This window comes from Corvus hawaiiensis, chromosome 12 (genome assembly GCF_020740725.1).
Source record: "Corvus hawaiiensis isolate bCorHaw1 chromosome 12, bCorHaw1.pri.cur, whole genome shotgun sequence".
Classification (NCBI taxonomy): domain Eukaryota; kingdom Metazoa; phylum Chordata; class Aves; order Passeriformes; family Corvidae; genus Corvus; species Corvus hawaiiensis.
Window position 1 is genome coordinate 9,536,808 of NC_063224.1, and position 26,266 is coordinate 9,563,073.

The 26,266-nt window shown below is 39.1% G+C and overlaps 1 protein-coding gene across 2 annotated transcripts in view; it reads right to left on the reverse strand.

The window, feature by feature from the left end:
- Positions 1-979: 979 nt before the first annotated feature.
- Positions 980-26,266, reverse strand: part of NFATC3 (nuclear factor of activated T cells 3) — a 66,091-nt gene continuing 40,804 nt past the window's right edge. The window contains exons 7-11 of one of the 2 annotated variants that reach the window (XM_048317006.1): positions 25,702-25,757; positions 24,942-25,068; positions 22,121-23,167; positions 13,315-13,416; positions 980-4,441 (exon numbers count right to left, since the gene is read on the reverse strand). In XM_048317006.1, the coding sequence (XP_048172963.1) occupies positions 4,317-4,441; positions 13,315-13,416; positions 22,121-23,167; positions 24,942-25,068; positions 25,702-25,757 (1,457 nt within the window). In that variant the 3' untranslated portion in view covers positions 980-4,316. The remainder of the gene's footprint in view (positions 4,442-13,314; positions 13,417-22,120; positions 23,168-24,941; positions 25,069-25,701; positions 25,758-26,266) is intronic. The other variant, XM_048317007.1, reaches the window with a different exon arrangement.

Consider the following 26,266-nt stretch of genomic DNA (forward strand, 5'->3'; position numbering starts at 1 on the left):
GAAGACGCAGTCAGTGGCTTATTGCTGGGGTCGGTGTGTGCTAATTATACCCTGGGTAATCACCCTACAAAACATGTGAGCTTTCAAACTGCCGGGGCTATTTTTACTAAACCTCGGCTATATTTACCCTGTCCCTGTGCATTCGGTTGGTGGCACTTTAGCATCCCCTTTCTGGTGTATTTATAGCTGAAAGCACGGCTGAAGGTAATCGGCCGGGACATGCACTCTAAGGGAGGCTAATCCCGCCCTAGCCGTGTTGTCCCTGGGAATGCGAGCCGTCATCCCTGCAATCCTGCTCCTGTTCTCTCCCGGGCAGGTGAGCACTGGCAGCCAAAGGCCGGAGTTTTTGCTTCCGTGTTCAGTTTGGAACAGTCCCACACGTCACTGTGGGATCCCACGGGTAAAGAAAGGGCCCGGTGAGAAACTGCAAGGGAGATAAACACCTTTTCAGTAGCACCAAGATCACTGAGATGAGATACAGATTATAAGGCCTGACTTTGCACAAAGGGACTTCCCTCGGTACTGCTTGATCAGCCAGGATTTGGCAAATAATTTAAGCTTTGTAGGAAATTCACATTTAGTTCAGAAACAGTTTAACTGCATCTTGCCTATGATAATATCCTTTCAGGAATGGAAATTACTGTTTTTGATTAACTCCCTTGCAAAATAACGTCTGGAAAAAGTTTTCAAAATAATCTTGTGATTGTCTAATTGAAATGATGACACTTGCAAATAGGGAAGCAGCAGCATGGTGCAGACTGATACTCCGCCTGCACTGCTGATCACTTCTTACCTAGGAAGTTCACTGTTGCTGGCCCCAAACTTCATCAGACTGTTCAAAATCACTACTCTTCCAGGGGCAATATCCAACGTCCCTCACTTCCTGTGTCACAACTTGGCACAGCTGGTTACCATTGCATCACAAACGGAGTTTCTTCCCACTGTGTCTGGGTCTGCATTTTAAATAAATGACAATGCATTTGCATTATTTTTATTTATTTGAACACTATGATTTAAGAGCCTAAATGCAAGTTCTTCCCTTTATTTCTGCAAGTAGCACTGCAATCATAACTTACAAAAATGTTTAAAATACAAAATGTACATGAAATTACAATACAAGGCTCTGTAAACATCTAGAACTTAATCTTTATTGTCCCACATTTTTAAATATAAAACTTCAATTTGAACGATTTCCGAACCTCAAGGAATGACATCCATTTTGAGTATCAAAAATAGAGTTTCAAAGCTTTGTATCAGAACAAAACCATTATTTTCATTCTTTGGTTTAAAAAGGGTGGCAGTTCCCCTGATAACAGGTAAGTTTTACTACAGAAATTCAGATTGCTAGTTTATGGTAATTTCAAAACTCATTCCTGTCCCCCTGGATTAATATGCTACCCCTTTATTTCTTTTCCTAAACATCGATCTTTGACCCTCCTTATAGAAAAGCTAGCTCATCATTAAGGCTTTCCTTCAGGACCATCTAAATTATTAAAAATTTTTGGAAAAGTACTCAGGGAGAAGACAGGACTTAAGGGCAAGGAAGCGGATGCCAACAAAATATTAACAGTTGCCGGGTTCTGTTGTTTAATTAAATTTGCATAGTCCAATAGAGATCGTGTGCTTTTTATACCACTAAAATTATACAAGATTAACAGTCTGCATCTACGTTATCACACAAGCTAAAATAAAATTAAGACCCTTGTATTGAAGCTTTTACAAGGCAAATACAAAACTGCTTTAGTATCCAAAGCTATATTTTTTTAAATTTCATTTTTAAATAGGAAAGCATTTCTATGTCTACAGGCATCAAGGTATTTAAAGGCATCAGAAAATTTAGTGCATAGCAACTCCGGATTGTTTGGGCTCCTATATTTAAGGTACAGTGTGAATTCCAGCTACTTGGAGAACTTGCAAGGAGAGTCTGTACCAGCAGGATAAAGGAGCATAAATCCCATACAGTATGAAAAGCTTTTAAGTCAGAATTTTCCTACAAACAATGGTTAATGCAAAAGACCCAATACAAGAATGAAAACTGGAACACGCCTTGCCACCAGCACACACTCTGAGACAATTACATAGTTTACAGCATTGTGTGGTTTGATTTCTTTTGAAGGTGTTAAAAACATAAATAGATGTATTTCTGAGCATGTGAGTTCTTTCTAGGATCTTTAACATACATGAGTAGAGGACAGAGTAAAGCACCATTGCTGAGGGACCATTACAATATCACACTTTTCAGATTCCAGCCCTGCCAATTACTTCTTGCAAATGTCAAGACTTGCACCACTGAACAGTACATTCACAAAAAGGATGCTTAGGATTCCCAGCAGGTACACAGTGGCCTTGCATTAAGTTGTTTGAAATAATGATGAAACATCAAGTTAATAGCCTCAGGCTGCACTCTTAAAAGGAAGTACATGATAAAATTATAATTTTACCTACTTAACATATGATCTTTAAAAGTTCATGATTCAGCTATTACAGAGATGCAATTACAGCTGCTGCAGTGGTATTGCTGGGGCACTGACTTCACTTCAGGTATAAGGTTTTGCCTACAAAAGGTTCAATGGAAAGTTTTCCACAGCAAAAGCTGTGTTTACTCTTCAGGTGTTATAACTCAGCACTGTTCTCCACTGTCAGACCCCTTCATTCATTTGAAGTCTACACAGACTCATGTGCTCCCCATGTACTAAACTGCTAAAATGGCCACACTTGTCTGAACTGGATCCAATGCAAATATTCTTTCAAATTTTCTAATTCTTTGCATTAATTCACTCTTAATTTTCATTAGACTGTCATGGCTGACCCAAATGAGCAACTAAAAGCAACACCTTGGATGTTCTGAGGTTCCATATACTGCTGACCTTCCTTTGCCATGATTGGTGTACCGTCTGTTCCATGGAGGAGAGTTCTGTAAATAAGTGATTCCTGGGGGAGGGAAACGTGTGTGGCCTTCACAGGCAGTGTCGGATCCTCTCTACACTGTCTAATTGTAAAGGCCAGAGATTTTTAAGTAAAGATGTAAACAGATTATTTCAAATTCATCAGATTATGTGGATAAGGGAGATGCAGCCTCAGAGCACAGCACAGAGTTTACTGCTACTGTGATGAATCTTGTGTATTTCTTTGGTAGCTCCTGCTTCACACCTTTAAATTAAACACGGACACATTATACTGCCTAACCACTACTTCACAGTAAATTACTTTTTAGCAAACTGACTTTTATAAACAGCCTGAATCTAAGGAACTGTAGTGGTCCTCTCCTTAGGACTCCCAAGTGGCATGGGCAGGCATACAGCATATAAAAGATACAGCTGTGATCAAATGATTTATTGCACTGACAACTTGAATGCCACTGAATTAGTGATCTCAAAACCATATTCTGCAGGGATAATGGGAACATTTAGATCCTCAGCAAACATTAGATTTTCTCCTGTATCTAACATGGCTTTGATGTTGCTGTTCTTTAATCTAAAATCCTACTGCTCAAATTTGATTACAAATGTAACTTTCTAAGAAAAAAGCTATTTCAAGAAGGAGCCTGTGCTAATAAAGATCAGGAAAATTATCCATAAAGTTATAGAAGTTAAATTTTGGAATGTAATTTCTATCCCAACACTTTCATGATGGAATGGTCTTTTTGCAGCCTATCAAGTAACATTTTCAGTTTATAAACAAGTGCAGATCTACATTTGGCTTTGCTTCCTATGAATCTAAGAAAGAAAACACTACAGTATTCATATACACAATGGCTTCCATGGCATTGGCTTCAGATGACAGGTATGATTTGCCACTGGAAGATCTTATTAAGAAAAAAATTAAACAACAGAAGCTTTAAAGGCTTTCCAAAATGACCAAAAGATGTTACAAATCATCAGTTACAAACTATACTACCTCTAAGGGCAAGCAGCACACTCAAGATGTGCATTAAATCTTTTTCCATATTCAGGACTGTGAATATTATAAGAGCAAACTAACATCTCCACACATCTGAAGCACTTACAATATAAAAGTATTCTATTTAAATGCAAAAAGCAAAGCTTGTTTGTAACTTTAAAACAGTTAAAATATCTGGTGTAGATTCTGTGTGTCCATTTTAAGAAGTCTCTTTACAGTATCTGAGGAACTATAGTTAAAATGCTCTGTCTCTACATCAAAAATGTAACCCACTAAAAGGGCTTTGCAAGGATCCACTGTTCCAGTTCATAAAGGCCACAGAGTTGGAAGCACAGTAAGTCTAAAGAGGAAGAGGATGAAGAAATATTCAGAGAAAATGTGACGTTTTCATGGATGTTGAGTCGTTAGCTTATCTGTTACTGGATTCCATCAGATATTCTTGTCTCCAGAGATCCAGGACACGTATGTGCAGACTGGCTGGCCACTGTTGTTCCATGTGACACTGAGATCTGTGACATATCTCTTCCTATGATCTCATTCACTATAAAGAAAGAAGAAATATTAAAAAGTGACAGTTTTTATGCTTTCCAAAAGGCAGAACTCATCAGTATAACCCTTTTAAAAATAAATACTTCCAGTCCTAAGCCTGGATGCTGTTACATGACAGAAGATGGATGAGGAGCCTGGCTTCAGCAACAGTTAAGCAAGGGGGGGGGAAAAAACGTCCTGCCATAATCCATGCTGGAGCCTCCCTAAGCCCCTTGAAGAAAATAAGCACAAGACACACAGGTAACTGAGAGGCACAACATAGGTCACCTTAATAGAGATTTCCCCACAAAACTCCTTCTGTTCAAGATTGTTACAGGCACAACAAATAACTCTAACAACTCCTGGCTCTTTCAAGCTACTTACAGAACTTCCTCAGAACTTGGATTTGGGTTAATAGAATATTCTTTTTAAACACTACATACCTATTAATGGGCCAGTTTTCTGAATACTTGGATTTCGGAAACCACAGTAACTAAATTTTATCAGTCAATTTCTCTATAATGAAGATTTAGGATGGACTAATATGCAGGCCAGTTTGTGTGTCCATGCGTGTCAGCTTCAGTACAGGTTTTGTCAACAAAACTCGTACTATTTAAAAGTGAGGGACACTTGTCTGATTGTGACAAAGTTAACCTAAGTTATCAAGAAATGACAACTTTGGAGTCTTACTCTAAATCCTATAAAATTGATTGCAGGACAACTGAGGTTGGAAGATGATAAAAATTATCATTTTAAAGATTAAGTATAAAAGCAGTGATAGAAATGTCTGTTTTACAAAAATGGACCTTGGTAATGTTATCAAAGAAAACCGAGTAACCTTCTACATGGACATGAAAAATATCACATTAAATAATAATGACAAATTTTAGAAAAATATTGGATTATAACCAAGATCTCAATTGTTATTTCACTGTTAGAGGGAAGCACACCTGTTGACTCCCATTACTGAGTGGGCAGTAGGTTATAGTATCTCTTAGGGAGACTTTGAATATGCTGAATTATAGAGGCTTTTCCTTAATCATTGGCATGAGTTTGCTTGGACCTTCTATCAACAGGTATTTAATGGGATCTTTGTGTTGACTAAGGACCATTCTTGTGTTTAGAATGTTTTGTTCTGCTAATAAGCTGCTTCTGTTGAACATCTTAACAGACTTGGAACCCAGGCTTTTGCTACTTTGTTCTCCGTTGAGTAACTTTACAGAACAGTGTTGATGCACTTCACCACCTTTCTTAACGCTTCCTTAATTTTCCACAGCAGGATTTAGCTTCCTACTAATCATTCCTGTCCGGTAGAAGCATAACAAAATCAATCTACAGGTTGCGTTTATAGCACTGAATAGCCTGAGCACTGCCCTTTGTGGCAGCAGGATCGTAAGTGGTTCTGAAAGAAAACATATTAATATTGTGAATATGCTGAAGTCTGTGTAACTTATATGAAACCCAACTCTGAAAAGAGGTTATGTCTATATTCTTTTAACTTGCTTGGGAAAGCTTTAAAACCACCTCATGTCACAGCGCTGTGTGTAATGGAGGAGGTGTTTGCTATCCATGAGTTGACCACCTGCAATGGTTTTCTCCTCAGGAATGCAAGGACAGCTTGTTACACACACAGTATTGCAGCCCAAATGTTCAAACAGGTCACACACACTTCGGAAAAGCCAATTCCCTCAAGTATTACAAGACTTGCAACTCATTTGGCTTCAAAAAAACCTGTCATTCAATGAACTTAACTGCACTATGACACTGAAAGTTGTGTGACTGCAGGTAGGGCACTTTCCCAAGTATTTTTATTAGGCCAACACAATGCATAAGTAAACATCTGCTAAAAATCCCCCAAGACTTTTATTTTTTTAAACAAAATATAGATGATCATTCATAAGAACTGTGCTCCACCAGCTTCTGTCAGGGCATTCATTAGCTTGCTCTGACCTCCAACAGCTTTTATCTACTGAACAGTAGCTTTGTGCAAATCGAGTGTCCCAGCTGTTCAGTACTGCTAAAACTTTCATGAGTGCTACAATAAAAACATTAAAAATAACTATCTGAAGTTCAGTATTTTGAAATTATTAGACAGTTACTTCCCTTAAGTTTTGATGGCTGATCTGTATCTGTAGTAGCACCATCAACACAAACTGGTCTATCCCGCAAAGGTTTGTAGTTCCCACAGGCAGAGGTGTTTACCTGAACAGCACATAGCCATTGGCACTGCATTCTCCTTAGAACACACTACACTGAAGACAATAGCTGATCACACGGGATTTTATTTGCCAAACTTCTGCAGCAGTCATTATGTAGAGTATTAAAGCTACAGGTTAGCTCGTGTTGCTTTGTTCTAAACAATAACTGATTTGTTTATAAGAAGCTCTTGTGTAGCTCAGTGCTTTTTTTTTCCAATACTTTTAGCACGTGGTGAATACAGATGTATCTGGTTTACATGGATTTCCATTAGAAACATCTACCATTTCTTAGGCAAATGCAGGACCATGTCTTCATTCCAACAAAGAATTCTAGTGGAGAAGTCTTACTTGTCCCTGTGACTTTGTAAGAATTGCTAATTTATAAACCCAACCAGTATTCAAGTGTGCTTTTTTCAAAATAAGTATGTAAATCAGTGCTCGGCCAGAGCACCTTGCAGGCCTCAAGAAAAGGCCAAAATGTTTTTCCTACTGTGTCTGGCCAAGGTGTTTTTTCACCGACTTTGGCCTCCCAACTAACACATCTTCCTATTTTATACTTTCCAGGAATGTCCATTTCAGCTGTCTGGAACTCTGTATCCAACAAATGGACTGGGGGGAGCCTGCAGAGTTCAGAAAAGTCTCCATTGATAATATGAAGTACAGAAGATATAAATATAAAATTCAAATAAATATAAAATAAATGCTTCAAAGAAAGCAGAACTTGCATAAGGCAGCAGCTCAGATCAGTCTCCAATCTTTCATGGCACATATAATATTAATATAATACCAGCATTATCAGAACTTGTCTTTCTGATGGGGAATGGTAAAAATTAAAGCAGTTTAAAACGTAAATCATGTAGTCAGAAGAGATAAAATCCTTCATAAAAATGTACAAGGATGAAGGTGAAATCATACAGCATTTTCCTTTTTGTATTAACGACTAAAAGAGAAATCCAAAGGTCAGTATGACATGAATGCATGGCATGTCACCTTCTTCCACTGAGGGACAAGCCACACAACACGTAGTAGTCTGTGATTAAAACTGAAAACTTAATTCATGAGCATAAATACAGGTTTTCTACAATATTGTCTAGAAAAGCTCAAGTTCTTCAGGTGACAAATTGTGAGAGGAAATAAATTCCAACAATTCTGAGAAAGGACAAGCTCAGGCTCTATTGCTGATGCTTTACAAACAAAAGAAAATTTCTTTGCTTTTAAAAAACTGCTTAATTTCACCTCTCCTAGTTTTGACTATGGCTGCAATGGCTACTCTGTCCTAAAAATACAGCTAGAAAGATTTCATACTCCCTTTTGCTTAACCTTTACAGCCATCGCATTAGCAACTAGACACTGGGAAAGCAGCATGCACGGCTTTGTTAATCCTCCTTGTTTTGATACCATTTCCTTTCTTCAGCACAAGTTTGCACGGGAAGGCTGCAGAGCTTGTTTGGGATTCAGCAATACAGATCTCCAGGATGTTTTTCAGGTTCTCTGTGCTCTGTCTGCCAGGTTCACGTGTGTTGTGTAGTTCATACTTTTGCTGCCTCTTTGGAGAGAGCCAGTCTCATTAGACTTTAGATGGAGGTGAGCAGTTGTGCAAGTAGACCTTGACTTTTCAGTCCACTGCCCCCTCCAGTTAAATCCCTGCCTGTTTGGTACCTGTGGTGCCAGGTGTTGACTACTGATCCCATAGCCTGGACCTCTACTCACTCCTCAAGTCAGGAGGAACCAGAAACATCTTACACACAAAATCATTACAGAGACCTCGCTAATATTTAGCAGTCATTTGGTACCTGCTGACACCTAAAACCATTCTGGATGATCAGTGTCAACTGAGTGGATGACATCAAAAATGTTACAAAATGTTTTCTGTTCTAACACTCCAGGTCACTAACCCTGAAATAATGACTGGAGCAGATGAAAAGAAAGAAGGGTGCACACACTACACTCTGTACACATGTGGCATATTCCTCCATACAACAGTGATAAGTGCACTTTGAAAACTTGTCAGATATGGCACAGATCAAACTGTGATACAGCGTTTTTTTTAATAAGTTTTTCCTCCCTTTTTTTTTTTTAAATATCAGGCTGTGAAATGGAAATGATTTTAACAACTTTTCTCTGTCTGTGTAATTGACCTCTTTGGCAGTTTTCCCAGATTTCAGAATTTCAGCTGTTACTTTATTTGCAATACTTTCACCTTTTCCTCCCTTAGTATTTATCTGAACGTAAGCTGGTTGGTAAATTTATACTAACAGTTAAAAATAGATTGTGCAGAAGAGAAGTTAAGTTGGTGGGGAGAAAATCTGCATACATACAAATTACATTGGCCTGGTCAATACTGGTGATACTGCAATATTGGATTGCAAAGATTTTTGTGATTTTTTTTGTTTGTTTGTTCTTCCCTCTCTGTGCTGCATTGAAAAAGGAGCAACACACTGCATTGAGAAAGCACCAAATGTCAGATACAGGCTCCAGCATACAAATTAAAAATTGCAAAAAATGAAGCGGCGCCCTAACATCAATATGGGTGGAACAGAGTAGAAGTGGCTCTGACTTTTGGATCTGCTGTCAAGCTGTAAAATAAGAGCAACCACTTACTCTGTTTTTCTGGGTTCTTCCCATGGTTTTCATTTCCCATTGTGCTCTGTGTGCCTGTTTCCACTCCCCGCTCACTGCATAAGTGGAAGCAGCTGAAGCTCTGAGGCCTCCCCTGCCCCTGGGGCTGAGGGCTTTGCCTCTGGTCACTGAAGGCTTGCACTGGACAGCTGACACAGCCACAACTCCAGCTGTTTGTGCCTGACAGCCAGACTGCTCAGGATGGGCTCTTCAAACTTTGCAATTTGCAATCCAGACTTTTAAGATCTAAAGTTAAATTGAACAGCTCAGCCATTTGTGCAGTGAGTGACACCCAGAGCTATGGGTGCTGATCTTATCAGCTCTTCCAGTACCAACCAACCCTTCTGGAGAAATTCCCACCTACAAAAAGTGATCCATGTTCACTGATTTGAACAGAACAAAGCTCTTGTGTTATGAAGCTCGACATCATCATGAAAGCTGGTGCTTCTAATAATGAATTCCCAAATGTTTTGGATAAATTGAAAAACCCAACTATGAATTTAGAATAACAAGCTCTCTTAAGGTGTTTTTAAGGTGTTTGAAGTTCTAATATCAAAAGTAAAGGCATTATCTTTTTTAATCAAATGCCAAGCAAATACTAGCATGCTTCTGAATTGCTCAGTATTTAATTTCCCCTCTCATTGTGCTAAGAGAAAAATATTTTGTACTGGAGCACAAAGGAAAGCAGAAGTATATCTAAGTATATATATTTTATATAAGAACATAAGAAAAGGAAATTCCTGAACCTACAGGCCTTTCAGGGAATAATGCAAGTAACCTCTTTCTCCTTGCAGGAAGCCACTAATCTACAATCAGCATCTATACTTTCTACAGGACAAGCAAATCTCTTTAATGGTCAGTTACCAAGCATTTTAGGTTTTTCTAAGTCAAAAATGCTGCTTGAAAACCTCCACGGAGAACTTCAGGCAAATCACTTCAGACCACTAGGTCTGCAATGGGCAAGAGCAGAGACATGTGCAAAACACAACAATGCTTCCCCAGGGTGTTCCACCAGCCTCCAAAATACGTTTTTCCCAGGGAACTCCTGAGTTAGAGACAATATCTTTTGCACCAAATGCTCCCATATGGATTTTTCTCCCTGGGGTCTTTTAAGGTCTGTGCAAAATTTTGTCAACTGCAACATTCTGCGACAGCGGATTCCAAAGCTTAACTCCCTATAGCAGTAGCAAAGCATTTTAGATGTGCTGAACTCGCCCCAGGATTCCTTGGTGGTCACTTACTGGTTTCTTTCCCAGGAATTATCTTCCATTACCTTTTCTGTGGCCCCCACTCATTTTATTATACTTGGCATTTTCCCCTCATTGCTTTTTCTAGCTGCAGAATTCTAGCAGATCCAACAACAGGCATTCATCTAATTCCTTTATGCCATCAGGGACAAAATGTGGGCACAAAGTAGATCTATGGAGTAGCATTTTCTTATTCTCTGCTGTTCCCTAGACATTCCTAGCCTTTATTCACCCTTTCAAGACTACTTTTAACATTACTGAGCAAGTTTTCAGAGAATTGTCCATTTTAAATTCAAAACAGCTTTAAATGAGAATAGTTCACAGAGCAGTTGTCACTGTATTGGTGAGTGCAGGTTTTATTATTTCCTTTAGTCTAATTTTCACTTTTTCCTCTAGCTATCTGGTTTTTGTTAATCACAAAATCTTCCTGTAGAGGTTTCTAGACAGTTTTTGGTTTTCACCCTTCCGAACAGCTGAGCAGCAGTGGTGTCACATTTACCCAGGCTCTACATCAGGTTCTACATTACAGTTGATAGTGAACTGTTGCTTACTCTTTCAGAGCTGTTGTCTGGCATGTCATCTACTTGAGGACAATTGTCACTGTCACTGCTCTGAAACCTTTTTACTGACACCTTACCTTGAGACAGGTCCTGCAACATGTCTCCTTTTCCAAGGACTTTGGACATGAGACTCTCTAGCTCCTCAACTGCCAACATCAATACACAACACTTTCTAAGATCACTTATCTAATTTTAACTGACTAACTCATTTGTCATCCGCTGGTCACATTTCCCATTTAACTTCGTCACTTTAATGTTCTTTTCTGATTTCTGCATTTGGAAGCAGCTTGTAGTCTTTCTCACAACAGAGTAACTGCACACTTAATATGAACCTTCATAAATAATCTGCAGACTGCTTGCAACTATTTGATCCTTTTGACCACCTATTATATCTTCATAAGCTTAATTGTTTTCCTACAGTTTGTCTTTTCAAGTTTGTAACAGCCTGTAATGCTGAAACTGCTACAAAACGAAGATTGAATTTTTTTGTACACTCCTTTTGACCAAATAAAGAGATATTTCCTCGTGTGGGTTCTCCTCATGTTTTGGTACTCCCTGAAGCAGTCATCAGACTTACCCCTTCTATAAAGGATGAGTCAAGTATTCCATTAGTTACTTCCTGCCTTTGTAGATGCTCTGATCTCCTGCAGCACACTACAGTCACAGTTGCTCTCCTCTTCATCAGTATAATTTAGAAGCTGTGCTCTTCCTAATTTAAGCCTGAAAGTTGGCTCTGTAAGAATTATGTACTGGCAGTGGATACAGTTAACTTGTCTGATTTGACACTAAGCATTCTTCAAGGTACAAAACCATCCTACTTTCCTGTGTAAACCTATCTCTTGTATTAACACCACACTACAGTATGCCAAATACATAAATACCCATTATTTTTATTTTTAAAACCACCATGTTTCTCTATTGCATTTGTCACATGCTAACATGTGTGTATAAACGTGTTTCTCTCTCGGTCTGGGTTTCTCTTCGTGTGCACTTTGTAAAAGGGACTTGTCAGCGTACATTTCACAGGCCTAAATTTGGGGTTTGCCACCCTGTGTGTTATTTTTTAGTTGGTGATACTGGTATTTGGGGGTTATTTTATTATTAGCCCGAATTTCCATTTTTCAAGAACTTCTGCTCTTCAACAATTATTCTGAACCTATCAGATTCTGAGTTGCACAGGATATAGTGTAGAACACTGAAATAATCTAAGTTACAACTTGTATTTTACGAATTGATTTGCTGTTTCAAGACAGAGCAATGTCCGCTTGGTGTACAATCCTTTCCCTGGCTTTGCCATTCCAAATAGGAGCTACTTACCTTACTAATAAAATTTTGAGAGGTAAGGAAAGCAGAATTAAGTTTTTTGAAAGCTGGCAAAAGACCAGTATGATTTATTTCAGTTTCACAAGCAAACTTAGGATCAGTCTACACAGTAATTGTGTGAAAGTTTTATGAAGAGCTTGATTATTTTACTATTACCAAATCTACTGTACATTTACAGGTATTATCCTTTAAAAATCTATAGAGAAAGTAGAACACATTATAAGTGTTTATAATATATTTGTATATGTGTATATATTGAAAAAAAGGGCCACTATATTACAAACATGCCTAAAATGCCAAAGAACTATAGTGAAAACCACTAAAGTCTAAACACAAACAAGACCAATATACCATGCAACAATTTCTAATATCATTAGTATTTAGAAGAGTCATAGTGCATAATTATCTTGCTTATATGTGAAATAAAGAAGCTGAAATAATAAATCCAGATATTTGTACCCAACTATAGTGCACATTCAACTCTAAATCTAGTTATGGATCTGTATTCCTAATACTCTGACTGGTAGTGCACATCACTGTATCCCATCTATTTAAATTGACATTGCTTCATCTTTTTGAAAAAGAGAAACATTACCAATTTCTCAGTTAACTGATCTGGCCAGTCTTCTACCTTGCCCATATTTGGCTTAAGATTTTCATATCCTCTTCTGATGTTTTACTAGATCCTACAGCACTCAGGAAGTTCTGTGGCAGCTCTGTATACTTTGAGTGGAGATCTTTACTGAATGAGTGTACACCTGGTTCACAAATGCTGAATTTGCAACTATTTCAGAATACAGAAATAGTGTGTCCAGTTATAGCAATACTTCAGTATTTCACAGTGCTTTTCACTTGTAGCTCTTAAAACTCTTAAAACACTTTCCCCTTTCCTTCGTGCTCCAATTTCAAACATTGAAGCATTTCAGTAAGCAGACTCACCCTCTAGATTTTCCACATAGGAGTTGGACATGAGTGCTGAATGTTGAGTCCATTTCTCTGTTGAACCTGATGGCTGGTATTCCAGGTCAGAGATAAAACTGTCTGTGTCAGAGAAGAAGACAGACATAACTACTGACTGGACTAAACCAAGAAGTTACAGTTCACTCAATCAGGAAGTGATTTTCATTTTTCTTTTAATAGCACTAAATTTAAATACCCAGTTTCATTCACCAACACTGCGTTGTGACATAAGTAACTATTTATAAGTTATCAGAGTGCCTATTAAAACCAGTATCAGTTATCTTGTGTACTTAGTTACTTTTCAGTTAGCAGCCAGAGCCATAAAGGTAATGGTTAATATTTTTGGATGTCTGCCTAGTTGTATCATCATGAATTTACACTACTTAAATTTGATTTTAGTATTTGTGTTCAGAACATTGCTCCTGCAGTTTTTTCAATTTGCTTTACTTACTGTGGTCAAATTAGAAGTACTCAGGGCCCTTGACAGCAACTCCAGGGTAGGTAAAAGAGTCCTAGTAAACAAAACCTTTCCTGCCATTTTCCCTCTCCCGCAAGCACAGGAAGCTGTTGCTGCTCACAGCTGCTGGCTCCCCTTTGCTGTCCCACTGCACACTCTGCCCACGGCACTGCTCTGCGGTTGGGCCACCACAGCTGCGAGTGGCAGAACACCAAGTGTTATCTTGGCACAGGTGCTTCCCTCAGACCAGGGCCATGTGAGAAACCCTGCAGGTAGTGCACAGCTGCATTCATGGAACTGCTTTTCCTAGAGGAAAAATCAATGTCAAATGGTGTATTCATTATTTTAACCAACAAGTCTGTGTTTATTCAGTTGTGATTAGTGGCTATGCAGAACTTACAAGAGGGTTGCATTTGGTTTTTTTTCCTGCCCAAGACAGGGTTTTAAGTTTAGTAAACTAGGCTTTAACACAATTAACAAAAGTACTCTGGACCATGGCTAATTTGTGCCTTCTGGATAGAGGCACACATTTGTTTTGCCAGCATGGTTTCTAAGCCCTGCTTATGGATGACTCCTCGGAGAACAAAGGAATCTACTCTTACTTCCTTCTGAAATTCAAGCAGCTCAAATTACCTCTTTGGATGACTTCTTATGCTTAACTGTTCAAAGTGTAAAGTTACATGGGTTTAAATGGGAAGTGGAAAGCATTATCTGGGTTTCAATGAAAATGTTTGCTGCCACTGTGAAGGAAAGGAGTAAATTAAGGACAAATTCTTGTCAAATAATAGGAGATAAGAAAAGATCATTTTTCCCCATCAATTATGGCAGAAACAGCAACAAAGTGATATTTAAATAAAGATCTAATGAATCCAGGGAGATGGGCAGGAAATTGCCTCGTGATGAAACAAATTAACTGTACCAACAACCCTCTTTAGAAAGGTGAAGCTTTCAAGAGACCAGACAACAAACACTGACAAAAAGCCTCCAGAGAGAACAGTGGAGTTCATCAGCTCATAAAGCAACAGCCTCTGCACCATAAAGACAGCACATCTTATACAGGATTATATGTCACTCTGGCAGGGAAATATGCTTCTGAGCAATTTTTCTAATTAGTTTCATACTTAGCAAGATTCTGAGGTTCTTGCGTGTGCTACCAAAGCTGCTGACAGTGGTGAGTGTTTGCTTTTATCAATCCCTGACAACTGTGTCATGCACAGCACACACAATGTCTACAGCCAGCACCTTCTGGGACAGAGCATGCACTGCCCTCGGGCATACACTGCTTCTTGTTTGGGAAACGTGAGACATAAAGCAACAGCCTTTTCATCTGTGTGATACAGCATAAAGATTTTGTTCTACACACACACATTCGACCTTAAGGTACCAGAAAAATATACATTAAAAATACCATTCTTCTTTGTAATATCCTAAACATTTGAGAAAGCTTGTTACTTCCTTAAGCACTACTAAAATGCGTTCTGTAACCAAAGAATATAAAGCCAAAATGAAAACTATTAAGTTGAAACAAAAATAAAGAAAAATGACACCTGGTAGATCTGTTTAACTGATCAAAAATTCATACTTTTTGAATGACCTCTTTGTCCTGACTCAGTCTTTAAGTAAAGAAAGTTTAAGAAAAGCTTTAAACCCTCAATTATCAGCACCCGGTTTGGGTCAAAGCAGGAAGTCAATTTAAAATTAGAGGTCTGTTATGGATACAGGCAGACCAAAGAGCTCCTGGAGTCATCCCATTTGGTTTTCAGCATCTCTTCCAACAGAAGTCAATTAACTTCCTGTTTTTGTAGCACTATCTGATTAAAAGTTCAGCCTGTGTATCCTTTACTGCTGCTGAACTGAAGCAGGATGTGTGGGCTGTGGGACATAACCTAGAAGAAGTACTGGTTTTGGAAAATTAGATCTCCCAAAATATTCTAGAATGCATGATTGTCTGCAGTGTTGCTTCAGTGAGTAGCACAGAGTGGAGTTTTTCAAATATGTTCACAAAAAGAAGTTTGATACAAATTGTGTGTTTTAGAGGACAAATGAGTGAATTGCTCCTCTGACAAAGGCAAACAGGATCAGCAAACTTCAAGGAAAACTATGGACAGACTGCAGCACACACTTCCTGGGGCATACACCTTCTGCCAGCTCCAGACAGAACTCTACCAGCTGAATTTATGTGAAGAATCCCTGCAATTACATCACATTGCTTAATGCAATATATTTAGCCTGGTTTTGACTCCACTTGACCAGCAAGTAATACTGTGTCAACTTTCCCTAACAAACAAACAAAGAAAAAAAAGAGAGAAAAAAAGAAGCTGCCCGGCTATAATTAACCCTCAGCCTCCTGTGCTGGAGCAGCCAGCTGATCATGCTGGTCTGAGACCAAACCAGTCACATGTCAGGCCATGGCTGATGTGGCAAATTACCAAGGACGTGGTGGGTTGCCTTACAAGTCACCATTCCAAGCCATAGGCCAGGCTTGCTTTTAGTAATTTCAGGTTTAATGCCAACTTCACTAAGCAGTACTACTTTTTTTTCTAATTAACTGATAAAATAAGGCTGTATGGAATATTGGAGTACAGTTTTCCCATGCAGATTGTGGTTACAACTGTACAGAAAAACCAAATGTGCCTGCAGAGTCACAGCACCAGCTCTGCAGTTCTGTGCTACAGTAACAAATACCTGCTCATGTCCTGGCTATGCTATCACACTCTGCATTTCTGTATCCTGGCGAAACCAACTCATTGCAGTCATGTTTACCCCTTCTCTCACACAACAAGAGAGCTGAGTCTAACACAGAATTCAGTGCCAGCTTTGGCTCTAGAGAACGTGTGGGCTGTGCAGTGAAAAGTGGTGCTTAAGGGTCTCCGTGGATTTTTCCAGGGTCACAAGGTGTGCTGAGCTCCTCCTTCTGCTGCGATAGCCAGCACCCACATCTTGGTGCAGATGTGCCACCTGCACTCATGGAAGAAGTCTCTAACCTCTTCCAATTCTTGAATGGGAATATTTTTGAAGTGGTGCAGCCAGCTGAGTTTACTTTGCATTAGTTACAAGATGTTCTGCGGCTCTCACAGGGAGAGCTGGGCATAGACACCTGAGGATTTAGATGGCATTCTTACACATTAGAAATTTGTAACTGGTCTTCTCAATGGATGCCTTGCTGACACAGTTTTTATGGACACAGTGAGTGAATCCGCTAGAACATATGGTCAAAGCATCCTTTAACTGCTGACAGCTCCTGATGCATAACATTTCACCTTTGCTCACTGTTCCACCCTTCAGCTTTTAAACTACTGCTCAGTCTGGATCTTTATTTTGTTCATAACACACATTTCTCAGAGTAGATTTCCATTCTCTTTCAACACATTTCAGGTTCTGCCTTATCACCTCAACATCTCACTGCAGGACTGCTTTTTACTGCTGCCTCATACTGCTTGACAATACAGATCTAATAATCAGAATGCTAAAAAAGGAGGAGTTTGAACACAACTTTACTAAACAATTTATACTAGTATAGTTTTCAGAATGCCTCTTATCAGCAGGATTGTTCTGAGAGTTCCAGGTACAGTGTAGGTTACAGTCCTTGGCCTTACTGGGCACACTGCAAGGTGCAACATTTCTCTCTGTACACAGGAGACAACGAAAACAACTTGGATTTGAGATGCACATCTCAAGTTTGAGTTGCTCTGCTCCACCCTACACCAGACTCCAGCATTCAGTACTGTCTGTGCTTCTGCAGACCTCCAATGGCAGGATGCTGCCTTAATTAACACTGATCTGTTAATGATTAAGTTTTAAATATAGACAGAAATAAAAAGTATAGTCCTTCTCCAATCCTTTCTTATTCAGTCACTACTTTGATGCTCCAGAAATTAAGCTGAAGCTACAGTAAAAAAAGCTGCCTGCAAAGATGTACAAGTCTTCTAGCCAAGATCAGAATAATCTGAGCTTCTCAGCAAGAGAATTTATCAGCTAGAGAGTTATCACAGAACTATTAAAATGAATGAATGCTAATGGCCGAGAGTTCTAAGTGGAATGTGTCTGACAAAGCAGACTTACTGCTTTATATACACAAACTGCTTAGGGGATTTCTAGTTATGATTTATAGTAAATGCACATACTGGACTTTCTAATCTCCAGCTTTATGTAATGGAGATGCAATGAGTAACAAAATGTAAGAGGATTAGTAGAAGGTCATCCTGATTTGCTGAATACAGCTGAACAATATATTAAAAATGGTTAAAAACAGGTGTACATGTTAGAAATCTCATCACTGGAGAAAGCCATGAAATCCAAGGTAAACTCCCTCCTAAACTGCAAACCACAAAAGATTAAATTTGAGATCAACAGTATTACAACAGTTTTAAACCTAAAACTTGACAGCGGCAATAGGTAAACCACTACATTAGGAACACTTTTCAAAACGGGGTGGAAATTAATTAGGCCTCATCAAATAACCAGACTGAGTCTAACTTTGAGTAGCTTTTCTTTCAAGTGGGGAAGAAATTTTATCAGATGAGTGTGCAGCAGAGCCCAGTATGAATGATGGATATGGGAAAGGACAGAAATGACCAGCTGCCTGTTTCCTGTCACTTCAGCTGCCTTGTTTACATCTATTTGCAGCCCTAAACATTCCACTGTCTATCCAGGGAAATGTTAATCTGAGGTGCTGGCCAGAGGGCTGACTTGCTGAAAGATGTTAGAGGAAAAAAGGTCCAACACACTAGGGGGTCGAAAAAGTAGAGGGGACAAATAAAAGTGCATGAAGCTGCTTTTACTTACTTGGGTTCCAACCCAAGTTTCTGAGATTGTGCAGCCTGACTACTCCAAAAACCTAAGCAGAAAGGAGAAGTTTTCCAGAATACCTCTGAAGTAGTAGTATACAGTAGTATTTTGAAATTGTTATGTTTCAAATATTTTTTTAATATAATTTGAATTTCATATCCATGTGTCCTCATGCATTTTGATCCCTTGTTTCAAGTGAATTAGAAGGTGTTTCCTGTAGAAATCGAGGATGGGAAGAGGGGAAACAAAACATAAAAGCAAATTCAAGGTGGAGATTAGAAAAGTCTAAGGTATCAACAAGGTCCTGCTGAAAAACAAGATAATGAAGTCACACAAACTTCAGTATGGGGGGGAAAAAAGGAAAGAAGTGTCCTTTGTGCAGACACACAGGGGCAGGATCTGCCTTTCTATTGCGTAGCCTGTGTTCAATCACGGTCTGAACAGAGCCCAGGTAAAGGGCAAAGGAATACAACAGAATTTAAAAAGATTCTCCATCTGGTGATTGGCAAACACCTTGGACTTTGCAGGGAAACTGAAAATGTATTACACTTTCCAGGAGATGCTGGATCAAGACTAATCCAGATGGTCTTGGCTTGAGCACTGATAGATGTAGCAGCTTTGTAGTTCTGTACTATGTAGTGGTTTTGGAGGGCTTCTTGGTGTGTTTTTAAGAAAACACCTGAATGTTGGCTGAAGAGGCAGTGAAGAGTCACTTCTAGGGGTCTTACTTAAATTAATTTATGTAACTATTATCCAGACTGCCACATCTGGAGGTGGGGTGGGGGTTTCCAAGTTTCATGGTGGGTTTCTTGTTGGGATTTTATGAATTCTAGATCATATTCTGTCAAACTACACAGTAATTCTGGGATTAACTTTGTCATGGGGTAGCACTTCCATACTACACTGAAATTTTGTAAAATATTTCTTGAAATATTTTATTTTCTTGGCAAAGAAATATCTACTATTTTAATTTTGAAACAGTGTACATTACTTAAAAGCAAGAAGGTAATTTATGCTCTCAGAGTTTTTTGTTTATTTTAAGACTACTGATTTAAATATTTAAGGCCAGTAATCCAGAGATGATTTAAAGAATTTTCAGTTGACTTTGCGTTAGTGTTTTGTTTTGAGAGGTTTATTTGCCGTAATTGGTAACCCTCAAACCCCTATTTTCCAACTAAGTAGAGCTTTCAGTTTTGATGTATTAGCTGGGAGAACATACTGTATCAACACTCATTTTATGTATGTAATTATGTTTGGAGTTTTTTCTTTAATTGCTATAACATTATTGTAGAGTAGCCTATTTGCTATTTGTGCCTGGCTCTATTTGTACAGAAACTAAAATTCAATTATACATGAAAGAGAAATTTTAGAATTATTTTTTAAACCAGAGTATTATGTTAGATAAATTATTGAAAAAAGTGTTCTTGTCTAAACATGCTTCTTTTTCCCTCCTAAAGCTGATTAAGCAGAGGAAGTATTCACTCACATTGAGAGAACTGAGCAGCTTTGCTTCTTGTCACTGTGCCCTTCCAGACTTTTGGAACAGCAGGTTCATTTCAACATCTGATTTGTATTTGCAGATTGGAAATGCAAGCAAGCCCCAAACCCAGCCCCTAGGAAATCATCGCACAGTGGCAGCATGGGAGGGAAAGGCAGGAACCTGCTCCCAAACCCAGTGCTGCTGCCAAGGGCAAGTTCAGCATTTAAATCCATGTTCAGTTTTCCATATATGAAGTGTGTTGTTTAAGCAGCAGCTATCAGAACCTCTTTAATTTTCTATAACAATCATTTTTAAAAAGAAGTTAATTAAGCTGTGGCCATTTGACTCCCATGTTCATTGTACTCTAAACCATCAGCAAGTGGCCACGCTCTCCATGGGGCTCCGACAGCTTCTCCTGTGATCCCATGGCTTTGTCAGCACAGAAACAAGGCAGTACTTTCAGTGTGAAGCAAAGGAAATAGTATTGAAAAGCAACAAATAGTTGTGATATAGAGAAAAAACTGACTTTCTTTTTACTGCGCATCCATTTTAATTTCTGATCAATTATAAACAAACTGCCAAGATGCTCATAAATGCTAAACACTTCTGCTTACACTGTGAACAGTCTAACTACAGTATTTAGTTATATTTTATCTGTTTCTACTTTTTTTTTGGGGGGGTGTGGAGAGAAGAAGGATGAGCAAAAGTTAGGTTCTAACCTGACACCTCTTGAAAAAAAAGGATTTCTTTCTCACTCCTCTATATAGAAGTATAAAATGCTATTTTTTGCTGCATGCTGTTTCATAAAACTCTGCTTTTCTCCCCTCAGCAAGTCCTTGACATAATCAGTCTCTTCCTTCCCTTCTAAATAAACTTAAGTTGATTGATAAACAGTGTTTCTAAAAAGAGAGCTTTGTTTAATTAAGGTGGCCATTGAACTGAAAGCACAACTAGATTGGTTTCTCTCATTTTCTTCTTACTATGCCATGTCTTTAAAGGCATTTCTTACTAAATTTTATTACTACTGTCTGGAGGTAACAATAGCAAAGCTCCATTTATGAAAGGAGCTGGGACAGACACAGATATTTAACAGATGGCCTACACTTAAGCCTTTATTCTACTGCTGATGCAATTAAGTAATTAACAGGGATGGTTAAAAAAACCCCAAACCACAACATTTAAGGCTACTTTAGAAAAGAGACACTGGTACGATTCCCTCTGTCAAAACCAAACACATTTTACACAACCTTTAAGGCCAGGCCTTCTAGTCTTCCAGTCTTTATTAGCACAACATGTTCTTTAAATTGCTTTGCATCTACACCTTAAATACTCCAATGTTTAGGATCTGATATTTTTCTTTTTTCACTTGGTGGGAAAATTTTATGAATAACTATTTAATTAATAACTAAATAAAAATTGTCCAAATATTTAAAGTACAGTCTTTTATAGTCTGGCCTTTAGCATTAGAATATCCTTGTTCTGTTTATGTTAAGTGAATTTCTCAAAAAGGTAGCCAGAGTGGAAAAAGCAAACAGCCACTGTGAGCAGAAGTGCTGAATGATGACAGGTTATCTATAGAATGTCTGTGAGGAGGCCAAGACAGTGCCAAAATGCATGTGATAGATTATCAAAGCACCAGCCTGCCCTTCAAAACTGGGACAACTCCAAGAAACAAGCCTCCAAACTACATCTATGCAATTTAGATACCTTACTATGATTTTCACTGAAACATACCAATGAGACAATCAGAAAAGGCTTCAAATTACTTTCTTGAATATAAGATGTCAATGTGTAGGAGTTGATCCTCATGCCTTGTTTTACGACAAAACCAAAATCTGTGGGCAAATGAGACTAAAATGCTGGAATTGTATAACTACAAATTAACAGCTGATATAGTTTTAAACAAGTTGTTGCTTTGGACACAAAAATATGACTCCATTCTGATTATATAAATTTTCTTCTGTGAAGAGCAGTGTGTTCTAAACAAAACAACCCTCTCACACCAACTTTGTAGTTCAATGCAGATTATACCCCAGTATTGCAGTATTATATCCACTTACCATCATCTAGTGTAATGTCTTGTAGTCCTATAGTTTGAAAATTCAATTCCCGGTCTTCAGGTTCTGGTTTGATGTGCACAGCTGCCCCCTCGGGTGCAAAAGGAGACGAGTCACACACGGGGTGGGGCCCCAGGGGTGACACCGTGCCCAGGGCTCCCAGCGCGGGGCTGGCGGCCTGCGGTGAGTGCTGCCCCGAGCGGCTCCCGGGCGGCGGTGACGGGGCGGGTCCTGAGCTCGGAGATTGGTAAGGCAGAGGCTGGAGCTGGGGAGAAGAGGGGCCGGAAAGCGGCGAGTGGCACAGCGGGTGGGAAGCTGTCGGGGATGGGGATGAAGCGGACGCTGGATTTGGAGAGTGGTACGGGACCTGCTGCAGCTGGGGAGAAGCCTGGCCGAGGGAGCGGCTCATTGCAGAGGGCATGGAGCCCTGCCCGGTGCCCGGGCAGTGGTATCCCAGCGATGGCAGGTGAGCAGACAACTGTCCTGAATGAGCTGCATGTGCCAGTGGGTGTCCTGCTGGACTTGATGCTGACACAGAACCTGGATTTGAAGAATGGAACTGCATTGGTGGTAGAGCTTGGCAGCTAAGATTTATCAAATGAGGTACAGCCGTGTCTTGAGGAAACGAAATCGGATCAAATCCTTGGCTGGAGGCAGAGTTCATAGGAAGACCAGGCTGTCCATTGTACACATCGTTAGACTGCATAGGCTGGTAAGAAGGCCTCACAGGAGGTGCTGATGTTACCTGAAAAGACTGAACCACAGCAGGAGGCAAAACATGACACTCTTCACTTGGACTAAGGTTTCTACCCTGCATATGTGGCAGGTGTGGCACTGCTGAGGTCACCATGGCCGTGTAGGGTGGCTGAACGGGACACACGAGGCTCCTGGGTGACGTAGACAGCAAACCGTCATGGGGGTGTCCTTGCTCTGGTGAAGGCAGCTGGGTTCGCATCGAGTGCAGGCCCTGGACGCTGCCTGCGTGCGGCAGGGCCAAAGATGGAACAGCAGACAAATCCACCTCATCTCTGTGCTCTTGCTTCATTATAACTAGAAAAAGTAAAACAGTTGTACAATTCCAGCCCATCCATACCCTTTGACAAATACACACCAACTGCTGCTTAACAACCCAAATAGCACTGTTAGTGCCATCATTTCCCTTCTGCTCTGCTTTTACCTTCTTTGATTTTATGCCTGCTACATCAACCCTGCAAAGCCAGAACAACTCTCCCAGCAGGTATTCAAGGGCAAGTATCTTCCCTTCCAGCACAGCATCCTAACCAATGTATGTTTTTAATGACATTTGCAACCCAGCCAGAAAAAGTTCAGTTCATCTAAATGATGTTCTCATCACCAGAGGGGGGAGATGCTGCTGGGCTCCACTGAAAACAGGCAGATGTGGGTTCAGTATCACGCACTAGGAAAAGGTGAAGGAAATTTTTAGCAGGCTTCAGGCTTACCTCAGCCTCTGATCACAATGACAGCTGAACTTTGCCAACTTGCACACTAGTTTGAGTAGTGCACCTTGTTTTAATTACAGCAGCCCTTTAAGCAGGTCCCCCAATTTCAGTGATGGCAACAACTGTTCTTTTAACAGAGTTACAAATTGACACACTTTCAGTTACAGGTTTATTTTTTTTAAGTACGAGTAGTAGAAAAATGGTAACACTTAAATGCTCATTTACTACTTTATAAAATACAGTTAACTAAATATTACAGTCAAATGAACTGTAATACATACAGAGTTTTTTAAGTGCCTGTGTAATAACAGCTGCAGTTACAATTAAACTTGCTTCTTATTTAAGTAGCAACTGTCATTACTTCATTCCACCATTTAAATAAATAGAGATATTTCAAACAAAAATACAGTTTAAGATGTGCAACTATCTTAGGAGCTGATATTCTTGAAAAACAGTTGACAAATACCACAGAAATCTGATAACACAGTTAATGTGTACTTAGCGTACCAGACACCTCGGTAACACTGCCTAAATTTAAAAAGTGGGTAATTTTAAAGCCCAACAAGTGAGCACGGCTTATTTTAAATTGTGTTAACTAATGGAAGTTGGCTTTGCCAGCATATACATAAGTTTTAAGAAGTTTATTTTAATATCTGTATCCGACTTTAAAAACTCCTTCAGATGACTGACTTCAAGTGCTCCAAGCAGCACCAAAGGGTCCCCACCATCACTGGTACCTTGGGAATCCTGACTGCTCCAAATGGGCATGCAGCTCTTAAATAAAGCAAGGGGTAGGAAAGGAGCAGGCATTGCACACCTCGTGTAAGCTCTTCCTCACACCAAAGGCTGTTTTAACTACATCTGCAGTTAACATATCCTGTTATTACTTCTGGGTAAGTTACAAACTGATTTGTCTCAGTAAGCTGCAATGTGTCCAGAGAGGGGGAAAAAATATTTTGACCTTCCTTGTATCTAAACCTGGGTGTTTTTTTTCTTTTTTTGACATTTGAGAATGGAAAAAAATGCATAAATCTGTTCTTCTATGATCTCACTATCCTCTGTGTCATCACCAGGGTTATTTAAAGAGCAGCTTCTGAGATTCATCATCATTGTCAAAGAAAAGTAGAATGCAAAAATTATTCTGTAGAAAGTGTAATGAAGAAATAACTGGCTGTAGTCACAGAACTGGAGCTTATTGCTCTAAATTTCAGCTTTTTAATTAGACAAGCTTTAGTAACTGTTTTACAAACAGTTCCAAGCTAATCTTATGTACCTGTCAAAGGGACAAGACTGTCTGGAGTATTTTTGTATGTACACTTTAAAAACCAAAATAAAATGCCACTTTTGTATTTTTCATTTGATACCTGGTGTGTAAGTAAAACGTTGAGATTGGCTTTTTTTCCTCTTGCCATTGCAGAGATAAAACTGCACCTGAACTGCAGCTGTGATGGTTTTTTTATGGTATGGAGGAACTTCAAGTATGATGTTTGCCTATAGGAAAGTTGAAAAAAAAAAAAGTTTTACACATTAAATGCAAATGAAACTATTAATTACAGAAAAACTAAAACACCTACTGTAAAACTAAAGCACCCTAATATTTTGAAATTGGCAAACTTCAAGTTTATGCACATTACACAGTAAAACAGTACTATAAGCAAACTTTTATTTGGAGAATTTTATCTTCTTTTAAACACAAGTGCTCTGAAGATAATGCTTTCATTAAATAGACTTATCATCTAAAGGACGCTTTGCTTATCTGAGAGCACAATAAAACCCTCTAGCAGTTAAAGAATTGCATTTTGGATCATTAAGCTTTCAAAAAAAAATTTAGTTCACTGAAAATAATTTGTCACATTAGAAAAATTATCTTGGTTTTTTTTTTTAAATTTTCAAGTTCTTTTTTCATTACTTTTACAACAAGCATGCTATTTCCAATTCCTTCAAAGCATCATCTTAATGGCTACTTTATAGTGTTAAGCCAATTAGAAGTCTCCAATTGTCTGAATTAGCCAGTGATCTATTACTTTAATAAACAAAGTCTAAATTTCAGAACAACAATGAAAATGTCTATTATCACATTTTTTAAAAAATAAGCTTTCTAAAGTAAGAAAAATTGTTTCTCACCCCTTGACACTTTTCCCTAATTATTTTCCCTTCTACCTCCCACTGAGGTCGTCCATCTGTTGAGAGAAATTTACAAATAATTCAAACAAAAATCATTTTCTTAACACCTTAATAATTCATCTTAAAAATACTTAAATACTTAATATAAAACTGGATTTATTTTCAGTCATGAAGAGGCTGTTAAACTTACAGACACACACTGTAAACAAAGAACAGAGATGCTATTGGAGTTTCAACACTGTAGCATTATCAGTTGCCTGTTGTGCAGGGCTCTGCATTGGAACCCAGTGTGCTCATCCCATACAGGCAGACCGAGCTCCAGAGGAGACTGTGTGTGCTGTAAAGTGCACACAGGGATTGTCCCCTCATGTTTCTGAAAATGCTTCTGAAGAGTGGTTAAACTACTGCTGCCACTTGTGGTTATTCAAACAAACCCGCTGATGACTTGGAGGCTGAGTCAGCATTCGAGAGATAACCCAGGCTACACCTTCCTGCCCAGCCCCACGGGCCATGCACTGCCCGCAGCCTCCCTGCCCCAAACCCAGGGAGCCCGTGGGTCAAATGC